The 20441-nt window shown below is 48.8% G+C and overlaps 1 protein-coding gene across 11 annotated transcripts in view; it reads right to left on the bottom strand.

Moving 5' to 3' along the window:
- Positions 1–18963, bottom strand: part of ZNF674 (zinc finger protein 674) — a 28852-nt gene extending 9889 nt beyond the window's left edge. The window contains exons 1-6 of one of the 11 annotated variants that reach the window (XM_078065397.1): positions 18537–18963; positions 17647–17750; positions 16470–16987; positions 16132–16176; positions 12175–12301; positions 11768–11863 (exon numbers count right to left, since the gene is read on the bottom strand). In XM_078065397.1, the coding sequence (XP_077921523.1) occupies positions 11768–11863; positions 12175–12301; positions 16132–16146 (238 nt within the window). In that variant the 5' untranslated portion in view covers positions 16147–16176; positions 16470–16987; positions 17647–17750; positions 18537–18963. Of the gene's footprint in view, positions 1–11767; positions 11864–12174; positions 12302–16131; positions 16177–16469; positions 16988–17646; positions 17791–18069; positions 18490–18527 lie in introns of those variants that run through there. The other 10 variants (XM_078065395.1, XM_078065396.1, XM_078065398.1 and 7 more) reach the window with 10 other exon arrangements.
- Positions 18964–20441: the final 1478 nt, after the last annotated feature.

Raw genomic sequence — 20441 nt, 5'->3', positions numbered from 1 at the left:
CCATTTAAATCAATAAAAAAAAGACAAACACCCCACCAAAAACACGAAGGATATGAACAGGCAAGCCACAGAGGAGGAAATCCAAAGAGTCAATACCATATGAAATGATAAATACCTTTACTAGAATGGGAAATGGAAATTACAGTAAGACACCAATTCACACTTACCAGATGAGTAAAATGGAAAGAGTGTGCCCATGTTACAATTTCACAGAGAGAGAGAAAAAAACACTGCCATCAGTGCAGAAAGTTCTACTAGGCGGCCCTGATCTAAATCACGCCCTGTCTGTACTATCAGTTTGGCCGCATAATGTTACAGAGCTTTGCATTTTAACATCGATCGATGCTTCCCATTCCAAACCTCAAGTTGCAGATATTTCAGGAAGCTCTCTCTGCCCACCCAGCTGCAACCCATACTCTTAGGGAATTGGTTTAACACGGTATTAAAACCCAAGTAAAGCAAGGTGACTATAGTTAATAATAATACTGTATTATATATTTGAAAGCTGCTAAGAGAGTAAATCTTAAAAGTTCTTATCACAAGAAAAAAAAAGCGCACTTTTTGTTTCAAAGGCTGGTAATACAATCCTACCAAGTGCTTCTCCAGTCCAGAGACCCTTGCAGGACTTAAAAGGAGCAGGTCAAAACCATTTATGTCCCTCATAAAACCACCATGTCCCTCAGCACTAACATATACCTTAAAAGTCTAAGAGGTTAAGGTCGAATAAGCTGAGGAAGAAGACTGCTTCCGGGAGAGCTGTGGGAAAACTGCAGTATCTTCTCTCTCCAACAACAGGGGTGGGAGGAGTATGTTCATCTGACCCCTAATCTAGTAAGGACTTCAAGGAGACAACTTGCTTGATATACGTCTGCTAGAGTTTGGGGCACACAGAGGACTTGGCACCTAATCTGCACCTAGAAAAACTACAGGTGCCGCGTGGGCTCAGGTAGTCTGTGGCAGCAAAGAGGTTGCATAGGGGGTGAAGAGATCAAGGTGCCAGGGATACACACACACACACACACACACACTACAAGGCAGATGTGGCCCTTCTAGATGTGAACAGGCAGGTTACTTTGGACAGAGGGCTTCCTGCTAGCATCACGGTGACCTCAGCAAAGAGAGACTGGAGGTGTGCCATGGGGCTGGAGGTTTGCTAAACAGGGAGGAGATATGCTAAATGCCTTGTTGGAGTAGAGACACTGCCTATAAGGAGAAAATTGCAATCAGGGCCCTAGCCGAGGCATCTCTAAGGAAACCTTAAAGTGCCAAGGGCAGGAAGAAGAACTGGTCTTTGGAATCTGCCATGTGCAGAGGGCACCAATATCTAATTACATCTTTATCAATCAGGTCGAACTATTTTTGTCCTTTGTATCTCCTTCCTTCCTCACTTGCTTCAGCCAGGGAGCCACGGAGCCAGAGACGGCCTAGTTGTCGAGTGGGGGATGAGGAAAAGGGAGAAGAGCTAGCGAGGAGAGTAAAGAAAGAAAAAGCTGAGCATGCTTCTTTAGCCACTAAAACTGCCCAGCCTGAAGCAGTGAAGCAGGCATTTGTTGGGGGAGAGATTTCCCTTTCAATAAAGTTCATAGTTTTCACGACGACATGTGATTGGACTTTTAAAACTAGAAATGAGGCTACCACAGACCCTCAGAAATTAAAAGGATAATAAAAGAATATTATGAACACCTTTATGCCAAGAAATTTGACAACTTAGGTGAAACAGACAAACTCCTTGAAAGACACAAATTACCAAAGCTCATTGAAGAAGAAATAATATGCTGCATGGAGCACTGGGTGTTATACGAAAACAATGGATCGTGGATCACCACATCAAAAACTAATGATGTATTGTATAGTGACTAACATAACATAATAAAATTTAAAAAAAAAGACTATATGCAAAAGAAAAAAAAAAGATGAAATAATATGAATAAACCAGATATTGGTTCAATAGATATTACTGAAGAAATTGAAACTGTAGCTTAAATCTTTCTACAAAGAAAACTCTAGGCCCAGATGACTTCACGGGGGAATTCTATCAAACATTTAAGGAAGAAATAATACCAACTTCTATACAAATTCTTCCAAAGAACTGAAAAGGGAGGAAATCCTTCCCAGTTCATTCTATGACTTCATTATCTTGATTGTGGTGATGGATTCATGGGTGTGCATGTCAAAACTGACCAGATTGTGCACTATAAAGACATGCAATTTCTTATAAGTTAATTATACCACAATAAAGGGGTGAAAATAGCTAAATCAGTACTCAGAGACAGTCAAAGCTTTCCCAGTGCTTACATTAGAAAAGGAAGCTGTTAAAGCAATGACCTAAGCTTCTACCTTATGAAACAAGGAAAGGAGAAAATATTCAATTCAAACTAGCAGAAGGACAGAAATAACAAAGACAAAAGCAAGAATGAATAAAATCAAGGTTTCCATTACTGGCCACAATGGAGGAGATCTACCATAGCCTCTCTCTCCTACTGATTCTGCTCTTGCAACGAAAAACTCTGGACAAAATATGTAAAGCAATTACTTGAGGATTCTGAAAAATAAACAAAAGCAGGCACTCTGAGGGGGAGTCAAAAGGTAGAGAAGCAGCTCATACAGTGGGTTTCCTTTTTGTCCCCCCTCATATTTTTGCAAGACTCTGTCCCCATGGCCTATGAACCTCCACAAGTTCTGAGCTCATCCAAGGACTATGCATGCAGGGGTAAGGAAAGCCTCACACCAAAGCTTTAAGAACTGAACTAAACTAAGATTTAAACCACAGGTCAAGTCTGAGTAACACCGGAATAACAAATGCTTGAGAGAGACCTGAAGTAGGAACGCAAAGTCTTTGATAATTGCACAAAGACTTAAATCACCACTCAAGTCTCAAACTAACCCCTGAATGGTGCATACACAGGAAAGATGCTAAGAAAAATGGCAAAGGCTTTGAAAACTGAACTGAATGGAATTAACACCCACAGAAGGTGAGACAAAACTGGTGGTCTGAATCTAACCAGGTGTATTATGTGATAAACGAAGATTAAAAACAACAAAACAATCTCCATTATTCAGGATAGAATCCAAAATTATTCAATATAGGGCGCCTGGGTGGCTCAATTGGTTAAGCGACTGCCTTCGGCTCAGGTCATGATCCTGGAGTCCCAGGATCGAGTCCTGCATCGGGCTCCCTGCTCAGCGGGGAGTCTGCTTCTCCCTCTGACCCTCCTCCCTCTCATGCTCTCTGTCTCTCATTCTCTCTCTCTCAAATAAATAAATAAAATCTTCAAAATTATTCAATATAACAACCAACCAGCAAAACCTGACCAATTCTTTTTTTTTTTTTAAGATTTTATTTATAGTTGAAAATAGAGCTACCCTATGACCCAGCAATTGCACTACTGGGTATTTACCCCAAAGATACAAATGTAGTGATCCAAAGGGGTACGTGCACCCCCGTGTTTATAGCAGCAATGTCCACAATGCCAAACTATGGAAAGAGCCTAGATGTCCATCAACAGATGAATGGATAAAGAAGATGTGGTATATATATATATATATACAATGGAATATTATGCAGCCATCAAAAAACCCTGAAATCTTGCCATTTGCAACGACGTGGATGGAACTAGAGGGTATTATGCTAAGCGAAATAAGTCAATCAGAGAAAGACAAGTATCATATGATCTCACTGATATGAGGAATTTGAGAAACAAGACAGGAGCATAGGGGAAGAGAGGAAAAAATGAAACAAGATGAAACCAGAGAGGGAGACAAACCGTAAGAAACTCTTAATCTCTGGAAACAAACTGAGGGTTGCTGGAGTGGAGGGGGGTGGGAAGGATGCGGTGGCTGGGTGATGGACATTGGGGAGGGTATGTGCTATGGTGAGCGCTGTGAATTGTGTAAGACTGATGAATCACAGACCTGTACCCCTGAAACAAATAATACATTTTATGTTAATAAAAAAAATAAAGAAGAGAGTAGGAAGGGAAAAATGAAGGCAGGGGGAAATCGGGGGGGAGATAAACCATGAGAGACTATAGACTCTGAGAAACAAACTGAGGGTTTTGGAGGGGGGGATGTGTTAGTCTGGTGATGGGTATTAAGGAGGGCACGTATTGCATGGAGCACTGGGTGTTATACACAAACAATGAATCATGGAACACTACATCAAAAACCAATGATGTAATGTGTGGTGACTAACATAATAAAATAAAATTAAAGATTTTATTTATTTATTTGACAGAGAGAGACACAGTGAGAGAGGGAACACAAGCAAGGGGAGTGGGAGTGGGAGAAGCAGGCTTCCTGCCTAGCAGGGAACCTGATGCGGGGCTCAATCCCAGGACCCTGGGATCATGACCTGAGCCGAAGGTAGACGCTTAATGACTGAGCCACCCAGGCACCCCTGAATCTGACCAATTCTTAAGGGAAAAGACAATCAACCGATGCCAATCCTGAGATCACGCAGGTACTAGAATTATCAAAGACATTTAAGCAACTATTATAACTAAGCTCTATGAGATAAAGGTAAATACACTTGAAATAAATGGATAAATAGAAATTCTCAAGATTATAGAACTGTAAAAAAGAAATTAAAATTTAGAACTAAAAAACACAATTATCTGAAATTAGAAAACCAACTCATGGGATGGACTTAGCAGAATGGCAATGACAGAGGCAAGAGTCAATGAACTTGGAGTTAAAGTGACAAAGATGATCCAACCTGTCAAACTGCAGAACAGAGAGAAAAAAGACTGGGAAAAACAAGAAAGGAAAAAATGGTATCAGATACCTGTAGGACAATATCAAAAGATCCAACATTCATGTCACTAGAGTCCTCAAAGGAAGAGACTGGTGCAGAAAAAAAAAAGATCGAAAGAAGTAATGGCCAAAAATTTTCCAATTTGGGGGCGCCTGGGTGGCTCAGTCAGTAAAGCATCTGCCTTCAGCTCAGGTCATGATCTCAGGGTCCTGGAATTGAGCCCTGTGTCAGGCTCCCTGCTGAGCAGGGAGTCTGCTTCTCCCTCTTTCTGCCCCCACCCTGCTCATGCTCTTTCTACTCTCTCTCAAATAGAATCTTTTAAAAAATACTTAAAAAATTAAAAAAAAATTTTTTTAAGGTACCAAATTTGGAGAAAGATATAAATTTATAGATTCAAGAAGCTCAGCACAGCCTAGGTGGCTCAGGTGGCTCAGTTGGTTGGGTGTCTTGACTCTTGGTTTCAGCTCAGGTCATGATATCAAGGTTATGGGATCCAATCCCGCATTGGGCTCTGCGCTGAGCGCAAAGTCTGCTTGTCCCTCTCCCTCTGCTCCTCCCCCTGCTCTCTCTCTCAAACAAATAAATAAAATCTTAAAAAAAAGAAGCTCAGCACACCAGAAAAAATATAAACTCAAAGAAACCCCCAGAAACATTACAATCAAATTGCTGGAAAGCAAAGTTGAGGAAAAAAAAAAAAAACCTTGAACAAAAGCACACTGCATATGAGGAAACAATGATCCAAATGTCTGTGAAGTTGTCATCAGAAATAATGGAGGCCAGAAGATAATGGAACATCTTTTTTTTTCAGAATTTTTTTTTAAGAGAGGGAGGGCAGGAAGCAGCAGAGGGAGAGGGAGAATCTTAAGCTGGGCATGGAGCCCCATGCAGGGCTTGATCTCACAACCCCAAGATCATGACATGAGCCAAAATCAAGAGTCGGATGCTTAACTGACTGGGCCACCCAGGCGCACTGATAATGGAACATCTTAAAAATACTAAAGGTGAAGAAATGTCAACAGAATTCTGTATCCAGCAAAAATATCCTTCAAGAATGAAGATGAAATTTAAAAATTCACACAGGAAAACGAAGAGATATTGTCACTGGTAGATTTGTTCTAAGAGAAATGACACAGGATCTTCAGAGTGAAGGGAAATAGTATCAGAGGGAAGCACAGAACTTCAGGAATAAATAAAGAGCAGCAGAAATGGTAAAATATCTGGGTAAGTATAACAGATCATTTTTCTCCTTTTGAATTATTTAAGATATGTATGGTAGTTGAAAGCAAAAATGGTAACATTGTCGGGGGGGGGGGTTAAAATGTATGTACATATAATGCATTTGAAAACTATAACATAAAGGAGATAAGGTAAAGGGACCTATATTAAAGCTTCTACATATTGTTTGAAATGTTAAAACGTACGTCTAAGTAGCCAGGAGGAACTTCACTCTGTGTGGTCCCCAAGGCTCCATGAACGCTGACCCTGGGGCAAGGACCATCTCCAAGCCTAGTGGGGGCTGCCCTCCCCCAGGCTGCTCCCCAGGAGGCACAGCCAAGCTCCTCTGAGCTGCTGCCCGCTGACAAGGCTGCAGGAATCTGTTGCCTTGGCAACCGGCTTGGTTACCAAGGCCGCCCACTGGGACATCACTTGAGCAGCTGGTGACATTTGAATACGCGGACAGTGTGTATTGATGTGGAAGTTCCCAATTGTGATAACCGCAGTGGGTTATAAAAGGGAATCCTGGTTTTTAGAAAATATACAGTGATGTGTTATGGGTGAAGGGGCATTGCACCTCCAGTCTTAAATGGTTCAGAAAAGTGCATTTAAATATAAATACATGCCTATAGATAATAGACAGACGTAGATACATAACGCGACAAAGCAAACAGGGCAAGATGCAACCAACTGGTGAATCTGGGCAGAGTCTATAGGAGTTTCTGGTATTGATTTTGAAATTTTCTGTAAATCTGAAACTATATCAAAATTAAAAGTTATGAAAACAAAAAAGCAAAATAAAATATATGCCCAAGTACAATGTAAAAGATTAACTGTGTATCTTAATCCCTAGAGCAACTATTAAACTAAAAAAATACGGAGATATTGACAAAAAGTAAATATACTGAAAATAGAATAAATTGCAATTGCACTTCCTATGCAAGACCTGTGCATTCAAAACTACAACCTTACTGAGATAGATTTTAAAAGACCTAAATAAATAGAGAGATACATCACGTTCATGAATTGGAAGACTCAATATTGGTATTTCAATGATCCACAGAATGAATGCAATCCCAAACAAAATCCCCACAGGCTATTATGTAGAAACTGACAAGCTGATTCTAAAACTTATACGAAACTATCAAGGACCTAGAATAGCCAAGACATTATGAAAAGGAAGAACAAAGCTGGAAGATTCATAGCACCTGATCTGAACACTAAATGTAAGGCTACAGTAATTAAGAAGTGCAGTACAGGCACATAGATCAACACATATGTGTTCAACTGTTTTCAACAAGGGAGCCAAGGTAAACTGATAGAGGAAATATAGTATTTTCAGAAAAGCTGCTGGAATAATTGAATATGCATAGGCAAAAGAAAGAACATTGATCCTTACCTCACACCAGGTAAAAAATACTTCTCTCATTATGTCCATTGGCCTAAATATAAGAGCCAAAAATTGTAAATCTTCTGAATGAAATCATATGAGAAACTCTTTGTTACCATGGATTAGGATTAGAAAGAGAATTGTTTAATAGGGCACAAAAGGCATGGATCATAAAAGAAAAGCTTGATAAACTGGGCATTATCAAAATAAAGAATGTCTTTTTTTTTGAAAGATCCTATTAAGATAAACACAAGCCACAGCCTGGGAGTAAATACATGGAAAACACATAGCTGCTAAAGGACTTGCATCCAGAATATATAAAGAACTCTTAACCATTTGATAGCAACAAAAATGGCAAAAAGTTACCACAAACAGTTCACCCAAGATGTAGAGTCTAATGAGCACAGGAAAAGACGCTAAACATTAGTTATTGGAGAAGTGCAAATTAAAATCAAAATGAGATGCTCCAACACAAGTACTAGAAAGAAAGACTAACAATACTCATAATACCAAGTGCTAGCAAGGATGCAAAACACCTAGAACTCTCATGTTGTTGATGGTCAACAAAAATGGTACAGCCGTGCTGGGAAACAGTGTGATGCTGTCTTATGAAGTTAAACATACATTCACCATATGACCAAGCAATCCCAATCCAGATATTTACCTAAGAAGATAAATAAGTGTGCATACAAACACCTGGACATGAATGTTCATACCAGCTTCTTTCATAATAACCAAAAATTCAAAAAATTCAAATGTGTGTAAACTGCTTAGTGAATAAACAAATATAACATTATTTACCTTCAAAAAGGAACAAATTGCTGACATATATCAAACATGGATGAACCTAAAAAGTGTTAAGGTAAGTGAAAGAAGCAAGACACATAAAGTTATTTACTATGAAATGCATTTATATTCTAGAAAGAATAAAACTAGAAGAATAGAAATGAGAAGAATCCAAATCCAAATCCCAGATATGTAAGTGAGAAAGAATTTTAATTACAAAGGGGCACAAAGGGATGCTTTAGGGGAATGAAGAAGTCCAATATGTTGATGGTGTTGGTGGTTACATCACTAAATCTTTGTTAAATCTATAGAATCATACACCTAACAAAGGTGAAGTTCAGGGTATATATATTATACCTCAATAAACCTCACTTAAAAAAAGAACAGTCACATCTGCATAAATGTATATTGAAAATACATGAAAATGTGAATTACATTAAAATTTTATATACAACCAAATGCCATATGGTGCTATTTATTAATTTCCTTTTATTAAAATACCTATTAAACATTAAGAATAAACAATATTAAGAAGTTGTGACCTCTAGTTAATGAATGCCTTTGGCAGTATTTAGGGGTGAAGGGTACCAATCTCTGAAACTTACTATGAAACTCATCACAAAAAGAAAGAGGACTGATGGAAGGACAGAGGAATTAGTACAAAGAAGAAAAAGCAAATACAGCAAAATGTTCATTGTAGACTCCAGGGGGAATTCTGTGGGTGTTCAAACTATGATTCTTTCACTTGTTCGGTGTGAAAATTTTTATAATAAAATGTTGGGGAGAAAGGCTAAAGAACAGCAAAGTAAACCCAAAGTAAGTAGGAAAAAGGAAATAAAGGTAAAAGGAGAAATGAACAAAACGGAAAACAAGAGGGAAAATTCACAAAGGCAAAGACCTTTCCGTGAAAAGCTTAACAACCTTTTGATGAACTTCAGACTTCAGCCTACTCCATGGGATTGGACAATTCGGATTACTAGAGTGAGGCCACTCTTGAGACTAACCATTTCTAGAAGATTTCTCTCAGAACAACCAGCGAATTTTTTTAAAAGATCTATTTATTTATTTGAGAGAGAGAGACAGAGAGTGAGCAGGGGGAGGGGCAGAGGGAGAGGGAGACAAGCAGACTGCCCACTGAGCGGAGAGCCCGATGCAGGGCTGGAGCCCTGGACACTGAGCTCACGACCTGAGCCAATATCAAGAGTCAGACACCCAACTGACTGAGTCACCCAGGAGCCCCATCAGAACAACCAGAGAATTTCTGGGACCTGCCAGAAATTTCCTATAGGCCCAGGGGAATATGCAGTCCCGAAGCAGCTTGAAGTCTGGAGGAATGGCGGAAGAGAAAAAGCTGTCCACCTGCTCCTGTCGTCTCCTCCCCCCGACCCCATGCTCCTCGGTGAGGCCTGGCCGTGTCCCCCGAGCCTCTGAACTCTTCTCAGGGGATATTTAAAACGGTGGATCCTACCTGGCCATGGGCGTCGGGCTATCTGCAGTGTCCCTCACAGTGCACAGAACCAGGACCACCCGGGGCTTTCTGGAACAATTTCCATCGGGTGGGGCCTAACCGTGAGAATCCTGTGGGGTCCACAGGTCACTATGTGAGTGCCTTGGGTTAACAAAGACTGTAGTAAGACATGTTTTATTAAAAACAACAATAAAAATAGTGATACCCACTACTGAAAGCTCCCGGGGGTCGAGGCACCAGTTTTGGTGCTTTACATTCATCCACTCATTAAGCTCTGACAACCCCGTAAGTTCTAGCATCAGCCCCACTCTACAAGCAGGCAAAGAGGCTCTGAGGCGAGTGTGCAGAGGGACAGCTAGCGAGCCAAGAAGCCAGAAATCCAGTCTGGGCTGTGAGCTCCAAAGCCGGAGCCAGTGACCCCTGGCTGTGGATGAGCACCGAACCTCCTTCCTCTGCCCTCCTCCAAAAGGAAAGATTGTTTATGGAATGTTCCACCAGCCCCACACCGGGACAGTAAGAATAAGATGCAGGCATTCTCTCTGGGGTTCTGTGTTCTAGGCAGAGAATAAGCCACAGACACTTAGCTAGGTTTAGAGAGTTACCAAATGGAATGCAGACATAGAAGCTGAGCTCTATTATTTACACTTACAAATGTAACCAACAGAGAAACTACAAATAATAACAAGCATTGTGAAGAGCTAAGGAGAAGGTCAAGGTGGAACTGAGATAAATCCTGAGTTTTCATAGAGGGGAGATAAAATAGAAATCTCCAGAAATGCAGGTATGAAGGGATTCCCGGGACCCAGGAGGTGCCCATCCGCAGAATTATAAAGAGAAACCCCGAGAAGAGGCAGAATGTGGAGGTGTAGCTGGGAATGTGCTGACATGACCTGGATCCCGGACTGCCCTGCACGCACACCCAACGTGGATACGGTTCCTTCCAACAGAACAGGTGTTCACGTAAGGTTACTGGACTCAGGGAGGGGGCTGCGCCTCTGAGCTTGCACTTTCTCCTTCCAGGGCACCACTGAACTGAGAACGAGACTCCGCCAGTTCAATTCCTGAAAACCCCGGAGGCAGGAAAAAGCAGGCCACGAGCAGAGCAGAAATGCTGATGGATCTGGACACGGCAGCGAGTATGGGGTTGACGGAGCACAAAGAGGACACCGTACCCCCGAACAGCCGTGGGGGAGGCAGGTGCAGGCCAGCCCAGGAGGCCCCGACAGAGAGAGGGTGCACAGCCCAGCAGAGGCGGGCTGTGGGGAAGCCGTCGGGGTGGCCGCTGGGAGCGCGCCAGAAGAAGAGGAAGACCGGCGTCTGAAGAGTGTGTGGATCCCCACAGGGGGCCCAGAGCCAAACCAACCAAACCCACGGAGGAGGCAAAGAGCCGCTGTGCCCAGGACGGAGGCGGCGCTCACTGAAGCAGGCCGCCCGGGAGGGATGTCCTCTCCGGGTCCCCTGTGTTCTGGGGAAAGACAGAGATGACACGGAGGACAAAACAGGTGAGTGGGAGGGAGGCAGTGGTAAGAGCAGGAAGCTGACAACAGGCGGAGTCAGGTCACATCTGGAAGAGACGGGGGGACTGAGAAGCGAGGACTGGGTCCCGTGAAGGCTGACGCGGTTGAGCACGACAGGAGCGCGGAGAGAGCACGGGGGCTGCCCGACCCGGCCGAGCTGGAGGCCACCAGCAAAGCTTCTGGTCCCCACCAGCTCCAGCAAGCCAGGCGGGATGACTTCCCTGAGGCTGAAGAGGGCTCCCAGCGTCAGATGTAAAGGGCCCACAGGACGACAGATAAAGAGGGCGCGTCACACCTACAGCCCATCTCTTCTGAGGAAAAGGCAAATGCCCACGGGAGGGGAAACACCCTCAAAGCTTCCAGAAAGGAGGGGGAGCAGGAAAGGGGGAAGGCCACCCAGGATACTGGGATGTGGACTTGGGACCTGAACCCCAAGCAGAACAAAGGGGCTGCGGAAGGGTGGTGGTGGTGGGGGGGTGGGCGTCATGTGCCTACCACGGCGGCTGGTTTCATCGAAGCCAAGTCAGGTCCCCGAGTCTAGGGACTCTGAGAAGAGCCCCCAGGCCTGCCCATGACGCCCAGCTCTCGCTGACCTCCTGGTCCCCTGCCCTGGCCCGACGGGCCGCGTGCGGGCTCACCTGGATAGTTCCATGCCGACGGCCCTCCCTCTGCCCTCCTGGCCTCTTCTCCTCGTCCCGATCTCAAGACCTCATCTGGGCTGGCAACGAGGTATCCTGGGAGGGGAAACGACACAGACTTCGTTAGTAATGCCAGACGTGTTCCAGAACCGGGGCCTCTCCTTGCCAACCGACACGGTCTGGCCTCGGTGCGGCCCCCCGAGGACGGCTCTGTGCCCCTCAGTGCAGACCAGTCACCGAGAGGGCGAGAGCACAGACATCCGGGGCGGGGTGCACACGGGGCTCTGACTTCCCAGCGGTGAGCCTGAGGCCCCAGCTCATTCCGGGCTCCGGAGGCCCCGGAGCGGGCAGCAGCTGAGGTGACACGAGCACGCGTGTCCCAGTCACGCTGCGCAGCCGTCCCTCACCCACGGACACCAGGTGGCTGTAGTTCTCCAGCGTGACATCCCTGTAGAGGTTCTTCTGAGCGGAGTCCAGTTGCTGCCACTCCTCCAGGGTGAAGTCCACAAACACATCCCTGAAGGTCAAGGATTCCTGCAACGGCACATTCCTCATGAGCCCGGAGTGCTGGGCTCGGGGATCGGGACCCTGTGTCCCCTCCTCAGACTTCCACACGCAGCAGAGATTCAATCTGGCGCCCACCCCGGGACACCCCGGACACAGGAGGACAGACTGGCTTTGCACAGTGGGAAGTCACTTGCCCAGAGTCACACAGCGAGGACAGAGGGATGAAAATGCATGCGTTCTGCTCGCCACACCCACGTCTTTCAACATGACACTGCCCCGCCTTTCTCGACACAACTGTTCCCTGCTGTTCGCCGCACAATTTCGGACCGTATAGTGGATGCAATGTTTATGCCCCCTAAATTATTTTCAACGTTATAAAGAAACAGAAGAGGCGGTAAAGAGAGCTTCCTCTGGAAATGCAATCTTTCAGCTCCCTGACTGAACACAGATCAAGCTGCTAAGTCCAGAGGATATAAGGAATAATAAAAACAAACACACCCTCTCTGAACTGAGGGCGCTTCCCCTCGTAGAGGGAGAACCGCCGCACTTACCAAGGCACACAGGAAAGGGAGGGAGGGCAGGAGGGCGGGCTGCCTGTCCTCCCAGGGCAATGGCAGAGGCAGAATAGGGAACGGAGCCTACAAAGGAGTCAGTTCTGCTCGGGGCGGGCAGAGAAGGCTTCGCAGGGGACATAGAGCTATGACAACAGTTCTGAACACAGCTCCTCGGTCAGGACTGTGAGGTAATAGGAGATAAGTACTGCTCTTGGCTCCAGGTCCCTGTTGCAGAGCTCCTAAAACCCTGACAAATCCGCACGTGAGAAGAATACAAGGAGCATCTCGTGTTCTAATGAGGTGACTCGAGGTGAGCGGATGGGGCTGGAGACCAGAAAGGCCAAGCTGTGACTGCAAGCTCTGCATTTTCAGCCCCACCCACCCTTCTCCAGCGATGGAAGAGGGGCTGGAAATGGAGTTAACCACTGATCGGAGTTGCGTTATGAAGCCGCCATAAAATCCCCAGAGCATGGGTTTCGGGGAGCTTCCCGGCGCGTGAACACATCCATATTCCGGGCGGATGATGCTTGCCAAGTCCACACGGACAGAAGCTCTTGTGCTCAGGGCCCTCCCAGGCCTTGCCCTACGTATCTGTTTATCCGGCTGTTCGTGTGTATCCTTCATCATATCCTTTAACAAACTGGTAAATGTTAAGTCAGCGTGTCCCCGAGTCCTATGAGACGCTCTAGCAAATAATCGAATCCAAGGAGGGCGTCACTGGACCTCTGACCTCTAGCCCGCTGGTCAAAAGCCTGCAACTCGGGGCTGGCATCTGAGGGGGGCACGGGGGTGGCCGTGTGGTGGGACTGAACCCTTAAGCTGTGGGATCCGATGCTATCTCCAGGGAGCCAGTGTCAAAGCTGAGTCACGTGTAGGACACCCATCGGGTGCGGCAGCGAGTTGTGTGGTGTGCGGAAACCTTCTCCACATCTGGTGACCAGAAGTGTCAGAGATAAAGTGTTCTGTGTGAGGGCAGAGGAGACACGCCGGAGAAAGGCAGGCAGGGAAGACACAGTAGGCAAGGACCGGGCTGTTTCCCTCCAGAAGGCGGCTGCACAGTCACCCGACTGCTAATCGTGCCTAATCCACCATGAGAGGGAACAGGAAGCGGGAGGGTGGGAGTCTGACCTGGTCAGCAGACTGAGGTAAGGAAGGACACGTCTGTGTTTGGTTGTCGGCACCAAACAAACGCTCACTTTTCTGAGTGCCCACATTCCTCACAGAGAGAGCAGGACCCCCCCGATGACACCTGCATCTCCTCCTGACCCCCACCCCCACTGGCCGGTCTTCAGTCCGGGAGACAGGTGGCACCCACAGGGCCCCAACAGGCCTCACGGGGCAGCCGGTTACTCAGCGCTGCAGACGGAGACGAGCCGGGACACGCCTTGGGCAGCAGGACAGTGACGGGAAGGTGGGGCTCTCAGAGCAGCCACCCTCCTGTCACCCCTCCCAAGTGACAGCTCAGGTGCTGGGGACCAAGACCACACTGGTGAGCGCAGGGGAACACCTGGCTCAGAGGCCCTCAGCTGTCAAAATTCACGATGCGCAGAGCCCCCGACCTAGAATCCTCACCTCCAGACAGCTATCCTGCAGATGAGACAAGCTCACAAGGAACAACCTGAACCGTACACGGCTGAGTGTCGCTGCATCACTTATGATATCACAAGACAAGACTGTCCTCAATGCTCAGCCCTGGCAGAAGGCAAATATACAGGACGGTATTTCCAGCCAGTGGAATATCACAGAGCCATTTCTGTAAATGGGGTACCACCCGGGGGTGATTTAGCCCTTCGGGGAACGGGTGGCAGTGTCTGAGAAACTCTTCACTGTCACCACGAGGGGGGCGAGGTGGGGACACTGGCCTCAGGGGAGCCCGGGGCAGGGACGGTTAGATAGCGTCCAGGGCACAGAGCCGCCCTCCACAACACAGCACTGCCTGGCCCCAAATGTCAAGCGTGCCCAGGTGGAAAAACCTGGGCTTGTTCGAACACACAGTGAAACGGAATGGTCGTGGGGAAGTCCAGAATGTGCTGGAATATGTGAAGAAGGAAGAGTTCCAAAGTAAATGGTGTTCTTAGGTGCGAAGACTCGTGCATACGTGATCTCGCCAAGAACGTATGAAACAAGGAAGGACACGGGACATGGGGTGACGGGGAGAATTACTTTTCACCTTTTGTTAAACAAGCTTTTGTTTTGAATTTTTTACCGTATGTACAGATCATTTTTCACAGTGCTCGACTCAACGTATCAACACTCTGTTCAGACTCTGTGTTTAGAATCTTGACATCCATAGTCTCAAGTGAATCAGGTGTATAACTTACTTTCTGTAATATCTTTATCAAATTTAAAGATAAGTGGCTCCATAAAACCAACTGGTTTCCTTTTCAACTTTCAACAGCCTGGAAAAGCTGAACACAGAAATTATCTGGTCTTTAACATTTTGGGAGAGTCATAATTAGTCTAGGATTTGGGACAGCCAATTCAAGTATGAATACCTTTGACCCCAAAATCCAACTTCTGGGTGGATCCTCCTTAAATACCCGCACTATTGAACACACACATGGAGTCGTCCGAGAGGCACCGTACAGAACAGAAAAAGAAAATCCAAATGCTGACTATGCACAAAGAGAGCAACAGTTGAATGATACATCCAGAGCACCGCATGGAAACGGAAGTCTTCTTTCTACACTGAGAGGCAACAGCACACAGAGTAGAACCAGGCGGGAAAAACAAGACGGGAGCGGGGCTGGCACGGCATCTGTGCACACACTCACCCACCACGGCCTACGGACCTGTGGTCAGCTCGTGAAGCTCACAGAAACGCAGCCGCCCCACACCATCCCCACACTGTTACCAGGGGGCACTCGGAGGAGAAACGTGGCACCGGGGGCCGAAGAAACAGGGATGTTGTGACTCTTCTTCAGTGCACAGAACATCAAGCATGGATTTACTTTCATTATTTGAATATAATGAAAAAGCAAACAGTGAGGCGGAAGTGAAGACAGAAAAAGTGAGTCTATGGGCTTCAACGAGCTTCCCTGAGAAGCAGAAGAACAAAGAGGAGGTGCGTTTCCCAGAGGAAGAAGTAGATGAGAACAGTCACTTTCCTTCTCTCTTTTCTTGTTTTCTATTTTGGGTTTTTGTGGCGAGCGGAAGGATCGGAGAAACCGGAGCGGATTACAGCTTGAATGGAAAACAGCCACGGCAGAAGGGAGCGACAGATTTGTCAAGGTTACGGTACAGGTGCCCCAAAGCTGCCTCAAGTTCCCTGGAAACAAGGGAGGGGGGAAATCAGGAGCTCACCTGGGCCGCGGCCATCCTGTTCTGCCCCAGACAAAGGGCGGGGATCTAGGAAGACAGAATGAGGGGGGTCGAGATCAGTGCGTTCAGCCATGAGACCGTCCCACCAGCCTGATGACCATCACCCTTGCACCTGGGGAGAATGACGTGCAACGAGCCTGGGAGCTCCAGCCCGGTCCCTGCGACGTGGATAAGCTCATATGGGCAGAGTCTGGAGGACGGGGACCTCTGGCTGTGGTTTGCAGGACGGAGACAAACCAGGGCTGGGGAAGGGGCAGGGAGCGGGAAGGGAATGAAGAGCCCAGCACCGGCCATTCCACGAGGAGCTGGAAACCACTGACCTTGTCACTCTGCGCACACTGCCCCTCACTGCCCGCCTCCACCCCGGTCCCGGCTCGTGACTTCCTCCTTTCCCAGGATGTCTATTCAATTGCCTGCTCTTCCCCGCTTGGCAGTTTTCTTTTTTTTTTTTAAAGATTTTATTTATCTATTTGACAGAGAGAGAGAGAGAACACACGCAGAAGCAGGGGGAGCTGCAGGTAGGGAGGGAGAGGGAGAAGCAGGCCTCCCACTGAGCAGGGAGCCCAACGCGGGGCTCGATCCTAGGACCCTGGGAACATGACCTGAGCCGAAGGCAGATGCTTAACCGACTGAGCCACCCAGGCGCCCCTGCTTGGCAGTTTTCTAAACAAAGTCTCCGCCAGGAGCTTCTGCAGAGTAGCTGCTGCCCCAGCAACCCCGGTGGCAGCCTCAGGACACCAGCGCTCAGCTCCACGCAGCTTAACGTCTCCTGCTCTCAGGCCCGGTCACAGTAGCACCGAAATGAGGCAGCAGAACCAGAAGACAGCGTACCTGCAGGCTACTTGCAAATTTTACCAAGGCAAAAAGAAAACAAAAGTGTTCTGCACTTTGCTCAGACTAGGGGGAGATTCAACATTTGTGCAGAGGTGGGTGGGATGTTCACGCTCTAGGGCTGACGCAAATCCAGAGACAGCCGATGGAAAAGAGGGGGGCATATGCCGTGCACACAGGCGTGGCAGGACGGGACAGAGTCCTTCCAGGCTGGCGGTGATCCTCGTCACCCTGATCCTGCCCCTGCAGGACTGCGGCAGGCCACTGCCTCATGGTAGTATCCCTCCATCCACCTGCACATTCATCTCTCTCCTCCGATGGGGTCCAACTGCCCACGGTCACACAGTGGGCATGCTGTCTCGCAGCTGGTCGAGGGACAGAGGCCGCTGCAGGTCCAGCTCTTCTTGGACCTGCTGTCCTCTAAGCCTCCACCCCCTGCCCCGGGGTCCGGGTCTGTCCCGGGAGCCTGCACCCCCTGCACTGGGTTCTGGATCTGACCTGGGACCCTGCATCCTCTGCCCCGGGCTGAGGCTCCTCCTCCCAGGCCCCTCATAAGAGCTCTCTAGTTCCTAAGGATGCAGGACCAAAGGATTCAGAGACAAACCCATCTCAGCCGGGACCATCCCTGCAGCACCATGTCTGTGCCTCTGACCCAGGGGGACTCACCTTCTGAGGCTTCACACTGGCTCTTCCGCAGACTAGGAAGCCCAGGAGCAGGCGAGCTGGAATCTGCAGTTGGTGAGCAGCGGTCTCAGTGACGCACCCTGCTCCTGGAAAGAAGGACCACACAGGAGATGTCATTAGCAGCCCCTATGATGGAGTGAAGTTGAGGAAAACTCAAATGTTTTCATTTATGGAAGGAAGCACAAGGCCTCCTCTGAGTTTGAAGAGTAACGTTTAGTAGGACCCCAGTTATCAGCAGACAAGGAGCTGAGCACTGCCCTATGCGTAAGAGTCCCCGCTCCGGAATCGAACGGATTGCCTGCTCTGTCGCTTTTATTCATTCAGTGAAAATGTTGAGGGCCCGCTATGTGCCTGTTCTACGGGCTGCGGATACATCAGGGTACAAAACAATCCGAGGTCCCCGACCTTGTGGAGCTGTATTCGAGCAGGGAAGGCAGACAGCAACTACAACTTGATCAATTTCGGGAACGTTAGTTAGAAAGGCTAAGTGCTAGGCACGGGGAAAAAAGACTGAAGGATCCCCCGGGGTTGACTAGCTGTGTGACTTTGGACAGGAGTCCGAGCCTTTCTGTTCTTGCTTCCTCGCAATAAAATGAAGATCATCGTAGCACCTGCTCACAGGCCATCGGGAAGATGCCCGGGAACCCCAAGGGCGCCTCGCACTTACTAGGCACTCAGCAAACTCACTGATTGTCTCACTTGCCGTCGCCCGCATCCCGCTGCCCACACTCAGCCGGCCGCCCAGTGCCGCGAGCCCGCAGAGGCGCGAACCCACCACCCCCGCCCTCCCCTGCAGCCCGTGTCCGCTCCGCCTCCCGGCCCTTGCCTCCCACAACCCGACAGCCGGGGCGGAGAACAACAACGGGTGGGACCTCGCACCGCCCCCGGCTCAGCGGACCACTTCCGCTCCCGTCGCCGCGCAGCCCGAGGTCGGAGCGAGGCGCACGCGCACAAGCCACTGGGGGGGGTGGTCCCCACTGTCAATGGGCAAGATGGCGCGTGTCGCGGACAGTGATTCGGCCGGGGTTCGTCCGAGGCGCGAAGCAGTGACCAGAGCGTGCGAATATTTCCCGCGACGAGTCGCACATCACGGCGGCGCGGTGGGGGGTGGGGGCGGGGCGGAAATGGCGTCTCCGGGCGGCTAGGCGCGCGCGGAGGGTCTCAGCGGCTCCGGTTCCGCCGCCTCCGAGGCCGAGGCGCTCTCTCCCGCGCCGTTCTGCTGCGCACCCTCCGTCCCGCAAAGCCACGCTCTCCGCTCCCTTCAGCTCGTCGCAATAAGAAACGGTAGCGGCGCCTGCTGCGGTCCTCAGCGGCACATGGGCGCGGCCATCTTGGGGGCGGGGCCGTTCCCTGGGACCCGTGCCCTTCCCAGGCCCAGGGGTCAGAGAGCAGCGGTCCGGCCCAGGCGGGGGAAGTGGCCCCGAGGAGGGTCTGGTAGCCGGGCTGGAGGGCCGGTCACACCCACAGACGAGGAAAGCCCGCTGCCTCATTCTCCTGAAATAAATCGGGTTGCTCGCGTTTCGGGGACCCCGGGCGTCCTGGGAGAGTGGTTTTGCTTTCTGACGACACTGCCTAGAGAACGAGAGAATCTTGGTCTCTGACAGTGGCAGCCCCTGGTAGCTTGGCCTGCTAAAAAAGCCTGCAAGTGCCCTTGAGCAACGTGTGTGTTTCCGTAGGGTCTGGGAAAAAGAGGCCAAGTGTGTGCTGCCCTTGTAGCTGCCTGGTCACCAAGCAGAACCCTTCGGGCGGGGCGTGGTCGGCTCTCAGCTCAGATGCACCCAATTCCTTCTGAGCTAGAGCCAGCAGGTGCCACGCACTGTGAGAGAAGCCTGTGACAAAAACCATCATGCAGTCCACCAGACACGTATGGAGGCTTCCATTTGGAACATACTGCTCTCTCCCTGTCCTTCCCTTTCCCCTCTGAGTTAACTAACATTCCCCGGGTGGTTTGGATGATTCGTAGCCCAGATCTCCGGCGCAGAGTTCTGGGAAGTAAGTGACTGTCCAAGCCTTGAGTAGGAGTCCCGGGAGAAGAGCCCGTTCTCCCTCAGGCGTGTGAGTGGGTACTGCTCCCCACTGCGAATGCGTTCTTCGTGCGTTTGTAAGTGATGGCCCGGCTTAGATATGCTACCTGTTCGTTTCTAGAGGAGAGGTGACCTGCTAACCTTCTTTTCGGAGATCACTATCAGGAGGCAGGAGAAGGTTAGTAGAGTTAGTATGCTAGTGTCCCAGGGACAATTGAGAAACCCCCAGTTGCAGAAATACCTGGTCTTTGGCCCTGGTGGGACTCTCCCCAGATCCTGATAAGACAGGGACGGGTGCTTGCCGAGAAAGAGAAGACCTAACGGTTTGGGTGGGGCCCGGGGAAGGACGCAGATTTGTTAGTCATACAACGCCAGCATTTCTAGTGTGACTTTGTCGTTTCGGAACCGAGAAACGTGCAAGGTGTTCTTCCAGTCCATCCTCTGCCCGGGCTGTTCGGATGTATCCATCCATAGGGGAGAAGGCTTGTCCCCACCACCCTCTGGCCCCTCGGGTCATAGCTGAAGACCACCTGCCTAAAGGGCTGTTGTGACTGATGTAGGGTGCATCTTAGAGCCCCCAGGATTTAGCCCAGGGCAGGCTCCCGGTCTGTGGTGGCAGTTTACATTGTTTTCTCATACACACTCGGTAACGTGCTGGTGCCATTGCTGTACCTTCCCATAGTGTGGGCTCCCCCTTTGCCGCCTCCTTGCACGATTGTGCCCGTGCCCGGTTCCAACCTTACCCAGGATTAC

This window comes from Halichoerus grypus, chromosome X, assembly GCF_964656455.1.
Source record: "Halichoerus grypus chromosome X, mHalGry1.hap1.1, whole genome shotgun sequence".
NCBI classification, from domain to species: Eukaryota; Metazoa; Chordata; class Mammalia; order Carnivora; family Phocidae; genus Halichoerus; species Halichoerus grypus.
Note: the sequence above shows the minus strand (reverse complement) of the source record. Positions and strands in the feature narration are given on the sequence as shown.